The following is a 19,948-nucleotide window of genomic DNA, read 5'->3' as shown; positions in this document are numbered from 1 at the left end:
GAGGCTGAAGCAAAGCACAGTATCACATGAAAACTAATTTTTTTTTTAACTGTGCATGCAAAGCTGCTGTAATATAGTACAAAAACAATAATATGCAGAACAGGTCAACTGTAGCATAAAGGCTACTGGCAAACAGTCAACAGTCAGACAGTCATTGTAGCTCGTACTGAAAACATCACCTACCTCACTGCTATAGTTATTATTAAACTCAGCATAAGTCATAATTCAACTTAAGAGTTATCTTGGTAGGATGTGAGCTCAGGTTAAGCCGGAGAGAGACAAAAACAAATCAGGAGGTTTGCCCACAAAAAAACCAAAAACAACTTTTAAACAGGATTTATTTTTAAACTGCCCCACAGATGTGATAAATCTGTGTTACTGATCTTCTCTTCTGAAGCCACAATCACAAAGGACCAGAATTACCCAGAGTCAAAAGTCAAATTTCAGCCACAAATTACCTACTATACTTTGTCAGCCACTGAGGTTCCAAGATAATATTAGTCCAGTGTGAATCAGCATCACTGTGATTTGGATTTTTTTTTTTTTTACATTCCCTACACCTTTTCTTTTTCCATCTTTCCTAGAAGCTGGTTTACAAGCAGACTAGCTAGAACAGCTTGTTTCTAACTGAGGATGAGCAAAGGCAAGTATAAGATAAATATAAGGATTATTTCAAACTGTGAGCCATGCAAAGCTACTGTCATGTAGTGCAAAAATTACAAGATGGAGTTGGAAATTGGCACAATAGGTCCCCTTTAATGAACAGTATTTGCTCAAATCACTTATGCACTTCTATATCGGTTTGGTTTCATGCCTGTTGGGCTAACCTCTTTTTTTGTGTTATACTTCCACATGTTGAGTTTTCCAGTATGTGGCTTACTGTCTAGGATGGCTTGAGATGGACATTTTCTCCAGTGATGTCTGACGCTCCAGTCCCAGCTTATTAGGAAACTGTTGACCACGTTTAAAGTAGATGAGAAGGGCTGATGTGATGCATTATCTGTATCAGATCAGGGTGGGTCTTGCACCTCCGGTTTCCAAAAATGGCAACAGAAAAAAAAACAAAACCCTATTCTTAGATGCTTTTCTTTAAAAAAAATAAAAATAAAATAGCAGTTTCTTTTACTAATTAAAGATTTGATTGCAAATCTCATGATGGCATCTGACATGTCTATGATTCTTCTCCTCCCCTCAGGACACACAGCATCACTCCAGCTGATATGGTGAGAGTCACAGATTCATTATCTATGCACCCTCCTCGGAGACATATATGACATGTCAGCGGGGAGACAGGATGGATTATTGACATCTTCTTTCCCGCCTGTCCCCGTATAAGCGGCGCTCTGATCCTCGGGGGACGGGGCGAGGGAGGGATTGAAGAGGTAATTACACAGAACTCTGTATCAACACCCAGAGAGAGCTGTCTGTCAAGATCACTGCACACAAATAGCCAACAATAAATCCTGCAGTTGAAAAGGGCACAGAGAGTCTGGGTGACATGCTGGAGCAAGCATATTAGAATAACTAAATGATGATGTTTCTTATCTCCGACTCACTCAGAAGACAATTATAAAAGTCTTTTATGGAGGAGAAAGAGAAACAGCCAGCCTCGATACCGTGACATTGGTTCTGAATCATCCAAGGGCACATGTGCAAATGCGATTATAGAACTATGGATGGGAAAGTTGAAGAGGGTCATGTAAATTCTGCAAAGCTTGAATACAGAACAAAATAACGGGAATGAAAAGACAAAAAAGAACAATCTGTATAAAAGAACAGAACACAGGGTGCAGGATTGTTTATTGAGCATGTACCTGTTCTCCAAAGCTACACAGCGATCATCTTCTCTGCACACACAGGGCTATTAGACCGCAGCCGTCCCCTCCTCCACTTTGGCACTGATAGACATTTGCTTTTAATTTAATTCCACCTCAGAATTATTGATACAGTAGCCTGCATTTACTTAGTTCTGCAATTCATTTCCATTTTTATGCACTGTCCTCTTGACTGAGCCTTTGTAATGTTATTTCTTACATCAGTGCCAGCTTGAATATCAGAGAACATTGTCTCATCAAAAGGGTTTAAGGACTGAAATAGCTCATTGGTACTGAGCACAGTTTCCAGGGAAGAACTATCTACACATAAAAAAGCGAATCAAAACTGAGGTCTTCTCGTACCATCTTTGCTTCCCTACGGCAAACACGTTTTTAAAACCTGAACTGAGGCTAATTACTCATTGTATTAGAGAATTCAACGAGGTGTTGGAGGGAGCAGTAGGAGCACGCACATGATCCTGAAGGGGGCCACAATGAGCCACTGATGAAAACTCTTCAGCTTTAAGTTCCTGTTAAACACAGCTGCCTACTTGTACAAAAACAACAAAAAGGAAGAAAATTCAGCTTCTACGTATCTACAAGTGATCAAATTTGAAATGTGATCGGTTCGGAGATGCTTGTGCTGCTATAAGCATGAGATGAACAGCATCTTTGTGGTGTCATCTTCAGCAGGTCAGGGGATTGCACTTGCAGGGGCTGAGTCTGCTTTATTGTCACTCTTACTAAAATAAAGCACCTAGGGATGGGAGGTAGTTTGCCAAGTTTGGATCCTCTGGACTGTTTCAAGTGATAAATCAATATCTAATCAATATGGATGTATAGGTATACATATATGAATCCTCTGTTTTCTCAAACTAACGTGTGAAATCATTTAACAACCATTTATTGTGTATATAAAGATCCCCCCCTTATTGATACCATTCTCATTACAAAACAACTGAAAGACTTAATGTTAATTTGGGCGATTCAGTCCCTGAGCAGCTGCTTGTGTAGATGCATGGCTAAGTAATGAGGGAGTGTGGCTGAAATTGCAATTACACTGTAATGACAATAAGCATGCGGTATACTGAGAGATGCAGTTTAAACTCTTTTACACACTTCTCAACCGCTCCTTGTTCTGTCAGCGAGTGCGTCATGTGGTGCGGGGGCAGATTGTCCCACATGACCTACTTCATGGACTAAAGGGGAGATTAGCAACAAAACTCCACACTGCCACGACAAGGTTAACAATACTGACACACGAGGTGGGTTGTATATTTAACACTACCACCTGAAGAAAATAAGGGAAAAAAAGCCCCCCAGCAACAACAACAACAACAACAAAAGATATTATTAAAGAAAGCCAGGAAAATACAACAAAACACAAAGCTTCTCTGATAAAACTCTACTCAGCTGTTATATCCTCTGGCTGTTTCCAGTGACGTCATATTACAGAGGATTAAGATAGCAACAGATGCACTACAACTAGCTGCCTTTGGCTGCCATTGTGCTTGATTTTAGTCATAGGCATCAAAATGAAACGCCGTTTGCAGACCACAGGCTTGATTTTCAGGACATGATGCAAACACCAGGACAAAAGAAAAAACTTGTTAAGCATAAATAGAATTAGATATCCCACCAAACAAACGGTCAAACAGCTTATGGATGTGGATTGTAAACATGAGACTACCACTCAGGAAAAGGCTCAGTGTTGTGACAATACAAATGGTGGCTGTTACAGTTCAGTCAGCTTTACCAAAAGCTGATTTAAAATATACGTATTTCTCATATGCCAATGTTTAATATTTCATAAAAAAATAACTCCATACAAATATACACTGACACAAGAAAGTGATCAAAACAATTCTGCCGGCTCAAATGCTAATTAACACCATCGTGTTTACATGGCAGGAGCAATGAGACTGGTGTAAAAACAAAATATTACCAACTAATAAAAGAGACATGCCCTTATAAATCAGTATTTTCATTCAATTCAGTACAATTTCATTGAAATGAACTGAATTACACCTGGAGACAATACATTTGCTATTAGGGCATGCCACATGGTAGCATCAGGATGAAACTGCAGTAGACAAGATAAGATATACAAAGGCAAGATAAATACAGGAATACTGGATATAAAGATAAGAAGTGAAACCCAGGAGAGGACTTACAAGGTACAGCACGGAGGTAGAGGTTCTCTCTGATGACCTGCTGAAGTTGGCTGTCCACTGATCCGGGTGTGAAGCACTTACTCAGATACAACCTGAGGTCCTTACACAATGTGGGGCCTGAGAGAAGGGCACATAAAACAAGTTTGGCATAGAGATGAGGAAGGACAGAGATAAGGAAATAAATCAGCTCAGTAAGCATAAACAGTCGGATGATGCATGCTTAAATTTATCTAAAGCGCTAACTTTTACTCCTGACAAGCTGGATTTAACACCAGTACTTTACAGCCTGCTGATGTCTCTATGTCACTTCATAGTAGCTCCTGAGAATTAAACGTGCCTGTCCAAGTTCCTCGTGCATATACCTACAACAGCCTACTGAGGTTAATTGTTCCAGACACAACGGTAGACGCTGTCACCAGAGGAGGCAGAGCCGCTCAACACAGCGGGGCTTTGTTTCCTCTCTGATCTCTTAATATCGTCTCGCGTGCTTTACGGCCTTTGATGGCAGGCCGCGTGCTGTTATGGATGGACTGAGCGTGTCTCCTGTTTGTCACTCTGACAGACGACCATTCTGTCAGTGCCTCCCCTGAAGGCTGTCGCCGAGCCATCCACACTCCTGTCACCCCCTATCCATGCTGGCTGTTACAGTGGTTCTGCCCAGGAGCAGGCAGAATTTACAGAGGGCTATTTAAAAAAAAAGGATCAGTGATATAACTTTATTAGTGGAGGCAGCATGTACATATGACTGGTCACATATGGCTGCTGTCTGTAAAGGGAAATGAATCTAGCCTGCCGCCCTTTGGGAGAAATGGCGGCTTTGTTCGTGATGTTACGAAACAGCTGCTATTTTCTAGTCTGCTGAAGAGCAAAATTCAAATCTGAACTGAATGAACTGACAATGTTTAAGCATATGTCTGAAGCCAGGAATAACAGCAATGCAAAGAAGATTTTCTGGAGCTTTGCTGTCATCAAAACCAGAGAATGAAATTTTAAAGTTGGGTATTTTTGATTTGTGTGGCATCACTGCTCTTTTTTTCCTCTCTGCAGCATTAATGCTTGCTTCCTCTCGGGACTGTAGCCTGATGTCAGTATTCCGAAGCAGGAGCAGAGGGAGTTGTAGTAGTAGGAGTAGCAGAGGAGGTGTGGTACAGAAACCCAAAGCATCAGATCATCCATCACTGTCCACACCACATGCAGTCAAGCTGCACAGAGAGGACCAGGCAGACTTCAGAAATGATAATGGATCTACCGGTAGCAGAGCGACCAGGAGCAAAGGTCCCCATTTACGCCCCTGTGGCCAAATCGGCCATCAATCTAGCGAGCAAGGCCATCGGGAGGTGCAGTCAGGTGACACTTTGGTGACATATCGTTCTGTCCGCAGCCGACAAAGACATCCGTTCCCCCAGCCCCCTGTTCTAAACATCAAGGCCCCACTACGAGTGACAGGCAACTCGATTGCCACACTCTTGTCATGCGTCATCAAACATTTTGAACTCCTACCCACATGTTAACCAGTCCTCTCGACATAATTGACAAGCACAAATCAGCAGAGCAGAACACTACAGACCGACGATTTGGAGTGTGAGAGCTCGGGGGAGGGAGGCTGTTATTGTGCAGGAATATCATGGATGACAGCTTGGAAGCAAGTGTAGCAGATTGTTTGGGTGTAGACAGATGAAACAAGTGCAATGGCGTGCAAGATAAACAGTGATAAGTCACTGTAAACTGTCTACAGTAAGAGTGTGGGAATTTCAGATTAAGAATTAAGATATGTGAAGGGCCTTACCTGAAACAAAGCAGACCTGTGTTCACACATTTCATCGCCTTTGTGCCCATAATTTGCTCATCTATTTAAATGAGTTGCAGACTAATGTGTTGGCTGTTTTGGGTGCTGAGTCATACCTGGTGACACAGTTTTGATGCGGATAGGATGGGGGCAAGAGTTGAGGATACCACGGACATCTCCTAATGTCATCCCTAAAACTGGTGTTCCCCCAATCTCTAGGATGATGTCACCCACAGTGAGGCCACCACCCGGGGCTGACGTGACAAAGGGAAACTCTCCATAATCTGCTCCTCCCCCGATGGCGATCCCCAGCTCACCCGACGAACCTTGCAGAGGTACAAAGCTGTCTAGCACCTTTGAACGCCAGTGCAGCTTCTTCACCGCCGACTTAGACATGGCAAATGAACTGTTGAGAAAAGGAAACGGGTGTTTAGAGAGCGAGCAGAAGGCGTCAGACAATAAAAAAAGGAGGGGAAAAAGTGTCGGTTACATAACAAGGAAGAGAAAGAACCTGTGACTTCATGTTATTTAACCTTTGTCAGTTTGCAGATGCCCAATGCCTGTGGAGTTGCTGCGTTTCACATCAGAGAGTCATGAATAATTCTAGCGTCACAGGTTAGGATGGCAGCTTAAAAGTCAAGAACAAGACAACATGGAAAATGTGTCTGTTTTATGCAAACATACAACAACACAACAGCCAAATGACTGTCCAGCCAAAAGACTGAGAGAAACTTTCCCTCATGCTCACTGTGCTCTTGGCTGACGTTTTATTTATGTGTAAACAAGCAGCACGGCCATGAGTGCACAGCCACAGTCACATGGGAAAATCGAGTGTGAGTTTGATGGAGGTATGAGAATCCATTTTCACATACTTGTCTTTATCCATACGTTTTCTAGATCATCAATAACCACGCCATTTATTTTCCCATGGATAGATTCTCCTACGCTCTGCTAGGGTGATGTTTTGTCCACTAATGGCAGCTGCTTACGGTAAAGAAGAGAAATAATAAGGCAAAGCTGTACTGAAATACAGTTTTGGGTTGTTGTTTTTTTGTTAAAACACATTTCCTGGAGAGCAGCTGTGTGTTGGGGTGGGGTGGGAGGGTGCAGGAGGATGTAGCTGGCACGGTGAAGATTTGTTTGAGTCGTCCCTGATGTGACAGCTGCACTGCCAGAGAACAGACAATGTTCCTCTGACATTATCAGAGCAGCATTGTCACCTTAACACACGGTAAGACGGAGCCACACAAGGCACTATATCACAATCAAAAAGACAAACACAATGTGTGGACTAAAAGCTTTAGAAGTCAGGCAGGCAGATTTAATTTCCTTTGGGCAGCGTTTGGCGGGCTTTTGCCCTCAGTTTCCAGTCTTTATGCTAAGTTAAGCTACCTACCCCCCGGCTCAGGCTTCATAATTACCATAGCAACATGATGGTGATATCAATCTTCTCATCAAACACAATTAAGCATATTTCTTACTTACTTTGGAACACCTCCACTAAGTCAATTTTGCTTAAATACAATATCCCAAATGGATACTACTGATTTCCCCTTCCAGTGTGGCCAGGAAATAAGCCATTACACTTCACTTCACCAAGATGCAATCCTCTTAAAAGGCTGTGGTGACCCCTGGCTAGGCAGGGTTAACATGCACAGCACCAGACCCAGAGCTAGTAGGGAGGCCCTAGGGTCCTCTGACCCAACAGACCTAATAAGTCTGCTTCAAAGAGTGAGAGAAGGACAGGATATTTCTAATCCTTTCCAGCTGACTGGCAAATCGACTTGCAGATCTGACAGAGATCCTTTTCCATCCTCTGCTGCTGCTCAGTTAAAGAAGGGAGGTCCCTGGTGTGTGTGTGTGTTTTTATAAGATTGAATTATAAAAAACAGAACCATGAAACCCAGAAATACAGATGGGTTGTTTGTGTTTTTGCAGTGCACTCAGTGAGTAACAGGAGAGGAGAGAAAAAGGGAAAAGCAGAGGTCAGATGGAGATCGAGAGGCGCCACCCTGCCTGAGGGTTGGCGTAGGACTCACTTATTTGACCTTGCAGGACTTCAGCTCAGGCGACATGAGTCAAAACTAGAGAAATAGTTGAACCCCAAAACACACATTTCTTTCTAGAACAACAGCCTGTCACTGTTGTTCAAGCACACTTGAATTAAACACAATCAAACAAGTAGCGTTGTTTACGCCGGCATATTTCAGCCTGAAATTATGCTTATCGCTTCAGTCTTGCCAAACAGTGCCCCCAGTCCCTCTCTCTACCCCACTGTGAAACCTTCTGCAGCTACACTGTCGACCTGCTTCTCCGAAGTCAGCCAGCCATCCGCCCACACAGAAAACACAGCAATACAGCGTGCATTAAGGGTGGCGTGAGGCCAGAATACAAACAAAAGCAACTTTTTCCATTTAATCATATTGTACACAACATCTGCATCGTCCCTGAATAATAAGTCTATAAGCCGTTGGTCTTTTCATGATTTATCTAAAGATTTCTGGGAACGTCTCAACAGTAAAGATTAAAAAGCTTAAAATAAAACCACTCATAGGTATAAAGCAGTATTCTGTTGGAACTACACAGTCGCATTGTGTTTCTGCCTAACGTGTGTTGCCTGAGATGTAGTTGTTGTCTTGACCTCCTGCGTCTGATGGGGGTTTAATGAGCCACAGCCTGTCAGGTTGCTGAAGCCTGACTCGTCCTGCTGCAGACACACACTCTGACACTCTCTCTCTCTCCCTGCTGTTGGTGTTGACACTACAAACTGGCCCTGCACGCTCATCTTACCATGTTCATTAAAAACACATTGTCATCAAGGCTGGGGAGGAGCAAGGGCTACTGACTCTACGCAGTGATCTTATCATGTTAGATTTAATAGATTACTAAGAAATCATTTGTTTGCATTTAATATAATTTTGAATATGATGATCTTACCTGTATCGGACCATATCTGTATAAATCAGTTACTCCACATAGCTGAAAATTAAGCAAATACAGGAGTGGCATGAATTGCAATTCCTTGAATGGCAAGTTTTTAAAAACTGAAAGAGGAAGAAAGAACCAATCTACATGGACTTCCATGTTAAAACAAGCTACACAGCAGAAATTTCATTTAGTCTCCATAGCTAATTTTCCACCTTTATGTCAACTGTAATGACTGATTTCTTGTGTGAAATCAGTGTGAAAGTCTTTTAAACCTGGATTATCTCTGATGACCACTAGTTGCACAAAGAAGTCTGCATGCATAGACTCCTATGGAAAATTGCCCTCAGCCCAGTAATCACTTTCCTAATGAGTTTGGCATAGTACGCTATGATGCTCATCTTGATGGATTTGATTGGCAAGTGACTACTATATGAGCATGCGCTGGCAAAATAGGACTTTACAAACCAATAGATGTTATCAATGCAACTTCGTCCATGTTTTAAATAGTCTGCAGTGCCACCTCAGCAACATCCAGGAAGCTGTTTCTTCAGTTTTAGTGTGTTAAATTCTAGCAGTTTACATGTATGTTGTTTAGCATTAATTAACAGATAGCAGTTGCCAAGCATTAACCAGTAACTTAGTATTCCACTTTCTGATTCACATATATTTATTTTTGGTTCCAAAAATCCAAGATGGCAATGGCCATAATGCTACAAAATAGGCTTCAAAAGGAGAACATAACCCAAAAGGTGATATTGCCTTTAGCCTATTGTATGAAAACATGAATGAATTTTCTGAAATACTAATTAGATTTTGTGTCATATGAAATTTCCTTTGATCAAAATCGCAATACGTGACTGCTTGAACTGATTATGAGATGAAAATGATGAGCTCTTAATCATCCTCTCATGCTGATTCAAAGCAAACCTAAAAATATGCAGCTATGCTAGAAGCAATGCGACTGTGTTTTAAGCTAAAGTCAGCCACATGTTCCCAATAAGCATGGCAACATGCTGAGAGATAACAGCTGTAGTTTCTACCTTGTTCTTGATCTTATCAACCATCTAATCAAATAAAGAGCAGTAAAAGGGATCCCAGCAGTTTTGCAAGGATTTGGGCCCAAACCATAAACACAGGACTAATTGAAATATTAAATTATTAAATATTAGTTTTAAGATGTCGACAAATAAAAAGTGAATCACTAAAGTCTAAGGAGCTTGGAAAGAGAGTGACTGGACTTCATTAAGTTGCTTGAACGAAACTTAAAGAAGTCCAGCCGTTTTCTTTCCAAGCTCCTTAGACTACCATGAGCTGGATGACTGAGAACCTGCACAGGCATGTCAGACATGTATCACTAAAGTTGTAAGACTAATGAAGCTGATCCTGTGGAAACATAAATCTGTGTACTTAATGCCAAATCAATCAAGAGGTACACTATAAGGAAACAGGAACCAAGTTACCTTCACGTTACACCTACTGGAGCTGCTTGAACATAGAAACCTATGTTATGAAGCACCCAGTGCGCAGTTTTTGTGCTGATGTTAATGTTAGAAAAAGCTTGGAATTCTATGACGTCAAAGCTCTGCAACTTCAAGACTCACGCTTCGACTTTGCAATAACACCACTTAGTAACTCATTGACTATCTATGAGGAAAGAAATTTCACAAATTGGTTGCAGCGGCGACATTCTTTAAAATAATCAGTGACAAAATTTTGTGAAGGCAGACTGCATGGCTAGGTGTTTGATTTTGATTTATACTTGATTTTATACATTTTATTTTTATACAATGGATCTAAAAACACCTGAATTAAAAGATAAAAAGGTGTGGTCCAATGCTTTTGTCAATATAGTATCTTTCCACTATGAAACACATTAAATAGTGACATGGAAGACAGTAGGATTCATCCACTGGGGGCTGTAATTGCCTGTACATAATTTAATAGCAATTCATTACACAGTTATGAGCTTAATATGGACCAAAGTAATTGCCCCACTAGCACTGCTATAAGTAATTCTGAGAGCATGAATTACATAGACTGAACAATATGCAGGGTCACGGATATCTAAGCCTATAAAAAGAATGCTCTATAGAGATTCCTGACCTTTAGGTCAGAAAAGAGCTGACCAATACATATCCTGTTTCACTGACTTCCTCTGCACCAGTGAGGATCTCTATAGTTTGCAACCTCTGCCTTTCAGTGTAATTTCAACCCCCACAGTGATCTGTCAGGGGCAAAACACACAACTCCTTGATTTAGTCTATTCTTAGTGCCCATTTTGTTCCTCATCATATCTGTTTATTCAGAAACTACAGTGCATGTGCTACAGGCTACGAGTCAGTGTATAACACAAACAGCTGTGCCTCACAGATTTCTGTATGAAAATGTCTTTTTGCCCTGAACTACATGAGCACTCATTATCCACAGAACATTTGTCGTTCTTAGCTAATTAACCACAATAGTTATTTTTCCAATAAAAGAAAGTGAAAGTGCACTTTAAGTCTCAACACAATATAATAACACCCTCTGAAACAGCAGTGCAAAAAGCTGCATTTATAGGTAACAAAATCCTTTACAGTGATTAGTCTAAAAGGCCATTTTACCCCTGGCAGTTCATAGTCATGATCAGAATATTTTTATTACACGACAAATTAACTTAGCGGTTATTTCAGGTTGGATCTCGAGGGTGTTAATTTATTAAAGTTACAGAGATGAGTTTTGCCACGGAGCTCAATAATTCAAAGTCAACTTGAAGCAACGAAGCAAGGACAAGAGGGAATAGCACTTGACATTGGGCCGGACGATGTCTTGAAAGACCTCCAAGAAGAAAAAAAACCCACAGGTGTAAGCAAAACACATCAGTTAAGACGGGTGAATAATTGAATTGCTCGGTAAAAAGTGTCTCTGGTGAGGCCAGCAAAACAAGAACATCTTGTCGTGACAGATTTATCCAGCAGGGCGAAGCCAGGGTGCACAGACTTCCATTCAAAACAGCACTTAAAACAGTTTTATTGACCATACAGCTGTTAGCAATGAATTTAACCTTCATTTTGGCACCTCAACACCTATTCTCAAAGTCTGCCTGTATCGATAATAGAGGTCCAGCTTTATGGGGAAAGCAGCGACTGTCAGCTCTCGTGATTCTCCACATGTTCCTGATGTCCATCTAGATGCCGGCCCTCATCCCCATCAAAGCCGTCTCTCAGCTTGTAGATCACTCTCTGACATAATCAGCTTTGACAAAAGCAGAGTTTGTTCAACTTCTTCCAAAGATGAGAAACTTTTAACGCAATCAGCGTTTTGCCTCTGAGTTGTTGCTCTAATCAAACGCCGCTCTCCCCAGTTTAATCATCTCATTTTAAATCTTCACGTCATTAATTGTTGTCCTGCTGCTTCACGAAGCAGCAGAACTAGTGTGTGCTCATAAAAGCTTCTTGGTTGCTTTGACTTGGTGGAGTCACGCTTGCTCTGCTGTCCACATTTTGTTGCAGCTCTAAATGGAGCCTCCGGTAATGAAATTAGCCTGGGCAATTAGCTCAGCTACGATGCTCTTTGAATTTATGTAAGCTTATTTTGTATTTCATGCATGCTCGCTGAAATGCAAGGCGACGAACAGTTGTCTTTCCTAAATGTAAATTCTGGTGGATATTGATGAACTGACTTTGTGTTTTGTCAGCTAGAATGTGACCAGCATGCCTAAGCGCTCCATTTGTTGGTCTCTCTGCAAATGCTGGCAATGAATAAACAGAACAAAACAACAAAACAATAAGAGAGGGTTTGTTTGTTTTTATACAACGCTGCATAAGCCAGTCAGCATGACTGTGCATTACATAATAATTACTGACCAACAACACTATTGCTCCACATCAAACCTTTGAAACGGCTATAATAAATGTCCACTGACATTCATGACACTGCGTGACACTGAAGCAGAAACAGTGTTTTTGCTATTGCTGATTAGATCATCCAGAGAAGGTACGGTAAACAGATGACAAAGGAACAAAGTCAAATAATTTTTGATCCTTGTTTCATAAGTGTTAGGATTTCCTGCTAATTTATTTCTCATGACTTTAAATTGCATGAAGTGTTACATTAATTATTTTCATAATCATTTAATCTCCTGCTTATTTTTCCAAATATTGCATCAACTTCTAAATCTGTAAAATGTAAAAACAACAACAAAGGCCCAGCATGATGTCTTTAAAAGGCCTAAACCAAAAGACATTTCAGTCAGATGGCAGCTCTAGTTAGTGTTCAACATCAAAGCTCCAAGCTCAGCACTTCATAATACACTCACTGCCACTTTATTAGGTATACTTGTAGTATCAAATGAATGAATTAGCTAATAACAAGGCATCAACTGAGTGCACTTAGGCAGACCTAATAATGTTATGAAGTTCAAACTGAGCATCAGAGTGAGGAAGATTTAAAGGACTTAAAAGTGGTGTGGTCGTTGCCAGCTGTTCTAGGTATTTCAGCAATTGCGGATCTACTGGGATTTTTTCCACACATCAATTTCTGGGATTTTTAAAAAAGTAAGCAGCAGTTCTGTGAGTGAAAATGCCTTGTTTATGTCAGAGGTTAGAGGACAATGGCCAGACTACCTCAAGCTGATAGGCAACAGTAACCACTCAGTAAAGCCAAGGTATGCAGAAGACATCGCTGAACACACGTCAAATTGTGAAGCAGATGGGCTAAAGGGGCACTAGACCACATCAGGTGCAACTCCTGCACTGTGGAAACTAAGACTACAGTTCATATGGGCTCACAGAAAATTGTACAAAAAAAGATTGGGCAAATGTTGCCAGATCTGATGAGCCTCACTTTATGGTGTGACATTCAGATGATGGGGTAAAGATTTGTTATAAATAGCATAAAAGCATCCTGATTTCTATCAGTTTTTCAGGATTTTGGTTGTAGAATATTGTAGGAGATTATTTTTTGGCACACTCTGGGCCCTTAGTACCAGTTGAGCAACATTTAAATGCCACAGCCCACCTGAGTACTAATACTGGACATGTTCATCCCTTTATGGAGAAAGTGCCTTCTGACAGCTGTGTCCAGTAGGATAACAAGTCACGTGTCACAAATCTCAGATGATCTAAAACTGATTTCTTGAACATGACAATGAGTCCCCTTTACTCAAATGGCGTCCACAGTCACCAGATCTCAATCCAATAGACCACCTTTGGGATGTGGTGAAACGGGAGATTACAGTATAATCATGGATGTGCAGCTGGCAACTGTGTGATGCTATCATGTCAATAAGAGCCAAAATCTCTGAGGAACATTTCCAGCATTCCTCATCCTGGAGACTACAGGTTAGAGAGTTAATTAGCAGGTTAAAAGGAAACGGTTATCAGAACACAGCCATGATTGTCCATGTGTTTTAGATTTATTTTACTTTATATCTAAAGTATTTTAACTAAACGAGTGATTGAGACACATTGACTGATTCGTTCTGATGAGATAAAATAAGGTTACACTAAATGACAGACTTAAAAATATACACATTCTACTCAGAAGAACAAAATTAACTCACCTAAGCTGCCGTCACATATGGGAGTGAAAAGAGTGAGTGCAGACCTTATATAATGTGAGCAGGTGAATTCAGTTGAGCAACAAAGGAACACGGGAGCCAATCAGTAGTGAGGAAACCAGGACAGGAAGTGAGGTAAGGGAGGTGAGGAGTGGATGAGTGAGGAAAAGAACAAATGAAGTAAGACTCTTTGCTACAGGTGGATTCTGGAGTCAAAACAGTAACACTGACATGTTAAAGGAAGACGTGTAACATTTGTAGCTATGCATTACTACTCTATACAAAAAGGTGACATATAAAACCCAATATAATGTGTGAGGTATGAGGTATTTGGCCTCCAAGCAGCACCAGAACAGCTTCAGAACTCCCTCGACTGATTCTTCAGGAGATGTAAATGAAAGTATTTGTGAATCATTCTTCCAAAAAATATTTCCTCATTGGTGTTTTGATGGTGGTGGCGGAGGGACACATTAGTTCAAAATTTTCCACAGGTGTTCACTCGGGTTAAGATCTGGTGACAGCGAAGGCCATAGCATTGATTGATCCACATCATTTTCATAATCATTAAGTCCCTCAGTGACCCCTTGTGCCTTTTTATGGATATATATTGATTTGTACTGGCCCTTCCACTAGACGTACATGTGAACCCAAACCATTCAAGTATTATTATACATCCCATTGCGTAACAGAGCCAGATCCTCTCACTGTGGGTCAGGAGTTCAAGGTTTTCCTTGACCGAGTGACCCTACTCTGCATAGTTTCTGATTACCTTTCTCCTGATTGACTTATTGATTACTCCCCTAATCATTTATGTTCTAAATGAAAAGAGTTTGGTCTGTTGAGCCCACCAAAAAAGCTATTTGTTGTTTAATTGACATTTTGATTGGAGTTTAATTTTTGTTGTAAAATAATTCATTCATTCCATCCATAGGGGCAGCAGTTTTAGCAGAGATCCCTAGATCTCCCTCTCCCTGGCCATCTCCTTTAGCTCTTGTAGGGGGACGCAAGGCATTCCCAAACAAACCAGGAGGTGTAATCTGTCCAGCACGTCCTGAGTCTGCCCTGTCACCTTGTTCCTTTAATGCCTTACCTAGGGAAGTCAAGGAGGCATCTTAGCCAGATGGCTGGACCACCTCAACTAGCTCCTTTTGATGTGGTAGAAGTGCAGCTCATAATCAATAAATTGATTATCATTATTAATTTTTTAGCTCAGTCTTTATGAACTAACTCACATTGTTTAAAGCATCATTCCAGGGTTACACCTAACTATTAATGATTGGTTTGTTTGGACTTATCAATAAGTCTTTTTGTCCTAAACTAGCCTCATTGTGACAAAGTCCATAATGACTTCCTAAATCACACAAGGTAAAGAAATTGAACAAAACCAGAGAATATTTTAGTCTTTAAAATAACTGCTGATAAATTAAATCCATTTATTTCTAACATTTCTGCCATTCATTCTGAACATACCCCAGAATGCATCTTGAAACATTTATCTAGGAAGTTCAGAGAGAAAAGGGTACTTAGTGAAAAATTAGGTACCAGTGAAGAAAAGAAAACCTTCAGCTGAACCCATCCCACACACTGAGCACTATAAGCTCATCTGTTCCCTCTAACCTGTGGTGAGGCACACTGCTCTTAATCTTGCAGCATCCTCCCAGGAGGTGTTGGAGGTCAGCCAAGTAAAGCATCTTAAATAACCAGTGACCTTAAATTCATGCGACTGGTGGAGTGGCAGACAGATGGAAAATGCACAGGAAAATTCTCCCAGCTCCGACTTTGTCGCCTTATCGCTTACCCATGCCCTGACCTCTCGCTCCGAACATTTACACCAAACTGCACAAGCAACACCGGGTGTACTAAACCTCCCTGATGCTCACTCTCTCTCAAATCTAGGGCATGGGAGTGCTCAACATAAAACAAACAGCAGTGGCAGATTTATAAATATAAGATTAAATGCTTGTGGGTTCAAAATGCCATGCACAGTGGCATACACGTGCACTAAAGCATTTTCCACTCTTACACAATCAATATAAACTTAACACAATGAATAGCTGATAAGAATAGAAGGAATGAAAAAAAAAATTCTCTGCACGGCATCAACAAATCCAAAAATGAGTTCATGTTTTTATTGAACTATTACTAAGCTGCTTGGGTGTTGACGACAAAAGGGGATTTAGTGCGAGATCCAAAAATTGTTGAGCTTTGGAGCAACACCCAGATAAACACACAAACACAAACACACACACCTGAAAGGATAACACCAGCTCAGTGATGCTCGCCTTGGGCAAACTGTATATTTAGAGTCACGGGATCAAGGTCAAGGCAGGAGGCACGTTAGTGGGTTACTTTATGTTGTGCAGACTCTCGGCTCCTCTGAGGACCAGCGCTGTGACAACAGGTCCCCTTTTACGCAAAAGTGGTGCACCCCTCGCTGCGATCCCAGATTAGCTCTCATCAGGAAGACAGAGCAGTTTAATTAAACACAGCAGATCAGCTCCTCAACAGTGATGATGGATAAGAGAGACCAAAAGGGAAAAGCAGAAAGAAATTAGGAAAATTCAAAGCGGATGGAAAAAATAAAAAAGGGGGAATCAGTGGAAGCCTGGAAGGAAACAGAATCCAAACAGAGAAGGGTGTGGTAACCTTATGAAAGAATGGCTGAAATCATAATAACAAAATGAATAATTCAAAAGGAAATGGGAGGGAAGGTTCAGTTCACTATAATGAGCATTTTTGTGAGGTCGCAGTTTGGTAACCTAAGCAGGCCCTCAAGTACATGTGTCTGTGTGTGCCTTCAGTTGTGTGTGTGGAAGAGAGATACTGCTGATTCAGTAGGGATGGGTGAAGGTGACCCTCGCTTGCTCCTGCTGCCAGTCTCACCACCTGATATTGATCCCAGTTGTCCAACTCAGATCTGACTCAAGGATACAAGGATTCATTGCCTTCTTGACATTTCAAATATGGAACTGTGTAAATTGTAACTCCACACACTAGCATTGATTAGTTATTGATTTTCTACCTAAGTCAGAGTAAACCACTTAAAGGCAGCTTCGCCGATCCAAACTGAATTTCAGTGTGTGTGCAGGTATGGCCACGAGAGGTAGTTCCAGCATGGGCATGCTTTTGTTGTTGTTGAAATTTCATATCAGACTGCACACAAACTGCCGAGAACTAAGAATAGAGCAAGCTACAACTGTAGAATTCAAAAGCAGTGGCTGGGAGCAAAGGTTTGGACCACAGATGGGAGAATGTGCCTGCGTAGCCCTGCCCTGTCAAGGGTAAACTGCCTTGAAACACACACACACACTTTGTTTTCACCACACCTTAAAACAGATGCATGAATATTCATGATGCCGAAGGACACAGGAGGTACATAATTAGACAATCACCAACTCCCAGATGACATGCATTACTACGACAGAGGAGAAATGCACCTCACTTCATCCTCCCCTCTTGTTAGCGGTGAAAGGGGAGTTGGCATGCATTTCCACTTACTGGTGGTTAAAACTTGAGCTGGATAACTGGAAACAAAAGGGGGACAAATGCAGAATAAAAGGCTCTCCTTATTTATAGTGCAAAACAGGTGCTGGATGCATAGGTGAAGCTAAGGCAAAACAAACAGTGTGAGTACCAGAGCAGAAGGAGCTCTCAGTGTGTGGACTACCTAACACACCATGTATGTTGCTCTACTAACAAATTAAAGATTTATATTAACAGCATAACCTTGACTGCTTTCTAAACCCAGGGCAATGCACGCTATTAACTCAGGGTTACACATCCATCAATTTAATACAAGATGCCTTTATCGAACCAGGACACACCCTAAACGAACTGCAACAAAGACACTCACACACGCAAGCATGTACAGAGAGCTGCCAGGCACTTGTTCACATGCATGCACACACCTGGCTGTGAACTATAGAGTGCATTTTGCAAGTCAGTCTATTTCTGAGGGCAAAATGGGTGCAGGTGCATCGAGCATTTCATTAAGACCATTTCTGGAGCAGGGGATTGAAAAGTGGAGAGAAAAAACACACACGGGCGAATGGATTTATGAAACGGGGCTCAACAAACTTTCGAAAGCCATTCAAGGGTTCATGTGCACACATATACACACAGATACACACACAACCAAGCATGCGCACGTGATTAACAGCTGCTACATCTGTTAAAACTGACATTGTTATCCAAAAGATCTGCCACCCTAATCACAAACCCACATTCTTCACACTCTCTCTCACACACACACGCAGGCTGAGTTTACATGCATACACACACACTCTCTCTCTCTCTCTCCTCTCAGTCCACCCTCTACCTCCCCCCTCATCTCACCTCACACACACTTGGCTTACACACAACAAATTCTCAGATTTCCCATATTTAGGGAAATACTAACCTGCCTTGCCGCTGACACACACACATCCTCTTCAAGCAGTTCAGCCTTTCAAAGAGGATCCGTTTGAACGCGTCTATATACATTGACCCGACTGAGGTTAAATGACAAGCCAGTATACTTAATTAAAATGAGTTGCTTTGTTAAAAAGCAACGGCAGTAACAGTAGCAGCAGCAGTCCGGTGTATAATATTTTTTTTTTTAAAGGTGTGGGAATGCAGTGATGTGTAGATGCTGCCACTGTATCCCAGACAAAGTCAGATACGATGTGCGCGGCTGACGGGATATATTTGGACACTAGTGATGCTCTGAGAGCTGTGCTGATCTTAGAGAGAGAGAGAGGGAGAGAGGGGAGAGGAGAGAGAGGGAAAATAACACACACACACACACACACACACACACACACACACACACTGTCGGCCAAATGTGACAGCGGCCGCTCATAATTTGTAACAGCTGCTGCACTGCTGTGGGCAAACCAGCGTGGAGGATGGATGAAAGACGTGGTTACAAATGTTTAACTTGTGCAATAAGTGTCAATAATAATGGCTGGACTTACCTCCATGTCCGCCTTACTCGCTTCAAATCCTCCCTTCCTTGTTTGCGAGATGGTCCAGGTTAATTGTTTACGGATGCATAGTTATTTGATCGATGCAACTGCAGCAGCTAACAAAAAGACCAACATCGGTACTATCGATTTGACCGGGTAGAGGTGTCATTGAACTGCAGGCGCGGTGCTCCCGGGGCGTAAGTGAGAAAGACAAAATTAGATTAGGCTTTACTGTCCGGTTGAAAGTGCGGGTATAGGCTGCAGCTGGTGCAACTAAAATGGACTTTTGCAGCGATAGAAACAGTGAAAGCATAAATGGCAAGTGAGAAGGTTATCTTGAGAAGTTAAGGAGCACGGAGGGGAGGGAATAAAAGAGTTAAAAGTACCGCCCCTGTTAGGTCTCTTTGTACCTGCAGCAGCAGCAGCAGCAGTAGCAGCATCACTTTTCGCTTACGAGTTAAAGGCGTGAAAGCAAGATTTAAACAGGAGACTTTCTAAGCCACAATTGCGCTGCAGGTTATTTAATCCAGCGCTGGAAAGCGTGGTTTCGTAATAAAATCATAAATGTGAGGTTAGTGAAGGTGAGAATCTAGGTTGTCCTTCAGGGATGTTGCAAGTATGTTTTGGGACGTATGGGAGCCCGGATACACCGCTGGCTACTGCTTTTCGAAAGACGAATGAAAACTGATTTCAAATGCTTGTAAAATTATGAAAATAATGCAGAAATAGTCTTATAAACTTTACAGTTTCAAGAATACCGA

General features: G+C 41.6%; 1 protein-coding gene across 5 annotated transcripts in view; it reads right to left on the bottom strand.

Moving 5' to 3' along the window:
* LOC102314376 (membrane-associated guanylate kinase, WW and PDZ domain-containing protein 1) overlaps positions 1 to 19,810 on the bottom strand; it is a 51,744-nt gene extending 31,934 nt beyond the window's left edge. For 2 of the 5 annotated variants that reach the window (XM_005930691.3, XM_005930692.2), the window contains exons 1-3: positions 18,641 to 19,006; positions 5,891 to 6,180; positions 3,989 to 4,105 (exon numbers count right to left, since the gene is read on the bottom strand). In XM_005930691.3, the coding sequence (XP_005930753.1) occupies positions 3,989 to 4,105; positions 5,891 to 6,180; positions 18,641 to 18,723 (490 nt within the window). In that variant the 5' untranslated portion in view covers positions 18,724 to 19,006. Of the gene's footprint in view, positions 1 to 3,988; positions 4,106 to 5,890; positions 6,181 to 8,711; positions 9,894 to 18,640; positions 19,007 to 19,196 lie in introns of those variants that run through there. The other 3 variants (XM_005930689.3, XM_005930687.3, XM_005930688.3) reach the window with 3 other exon arrangements.
* Positions 19,811 to 19,948: the final 138 nt, after the last annotated feature.

This window comes from Haplochromis burtoni, unplaced genomic scaffold, assembly GCF_018398535.1.
Source record: "Haplochromis burtoni strain Fernald_Lab_line unplaced genomic scaffold, NCSU_Asbu1 Contig_134, whole genome shotgun sequence".
NCBI lineage: Eukaryota > Metazoa > Chordata > Actinopteri > Cichliformes > Cichlidae > Haplochromis > Haplochromis burtoni.
This window is presented reverse-complemented; position numbering and strand designations above follow the sequence as displayed.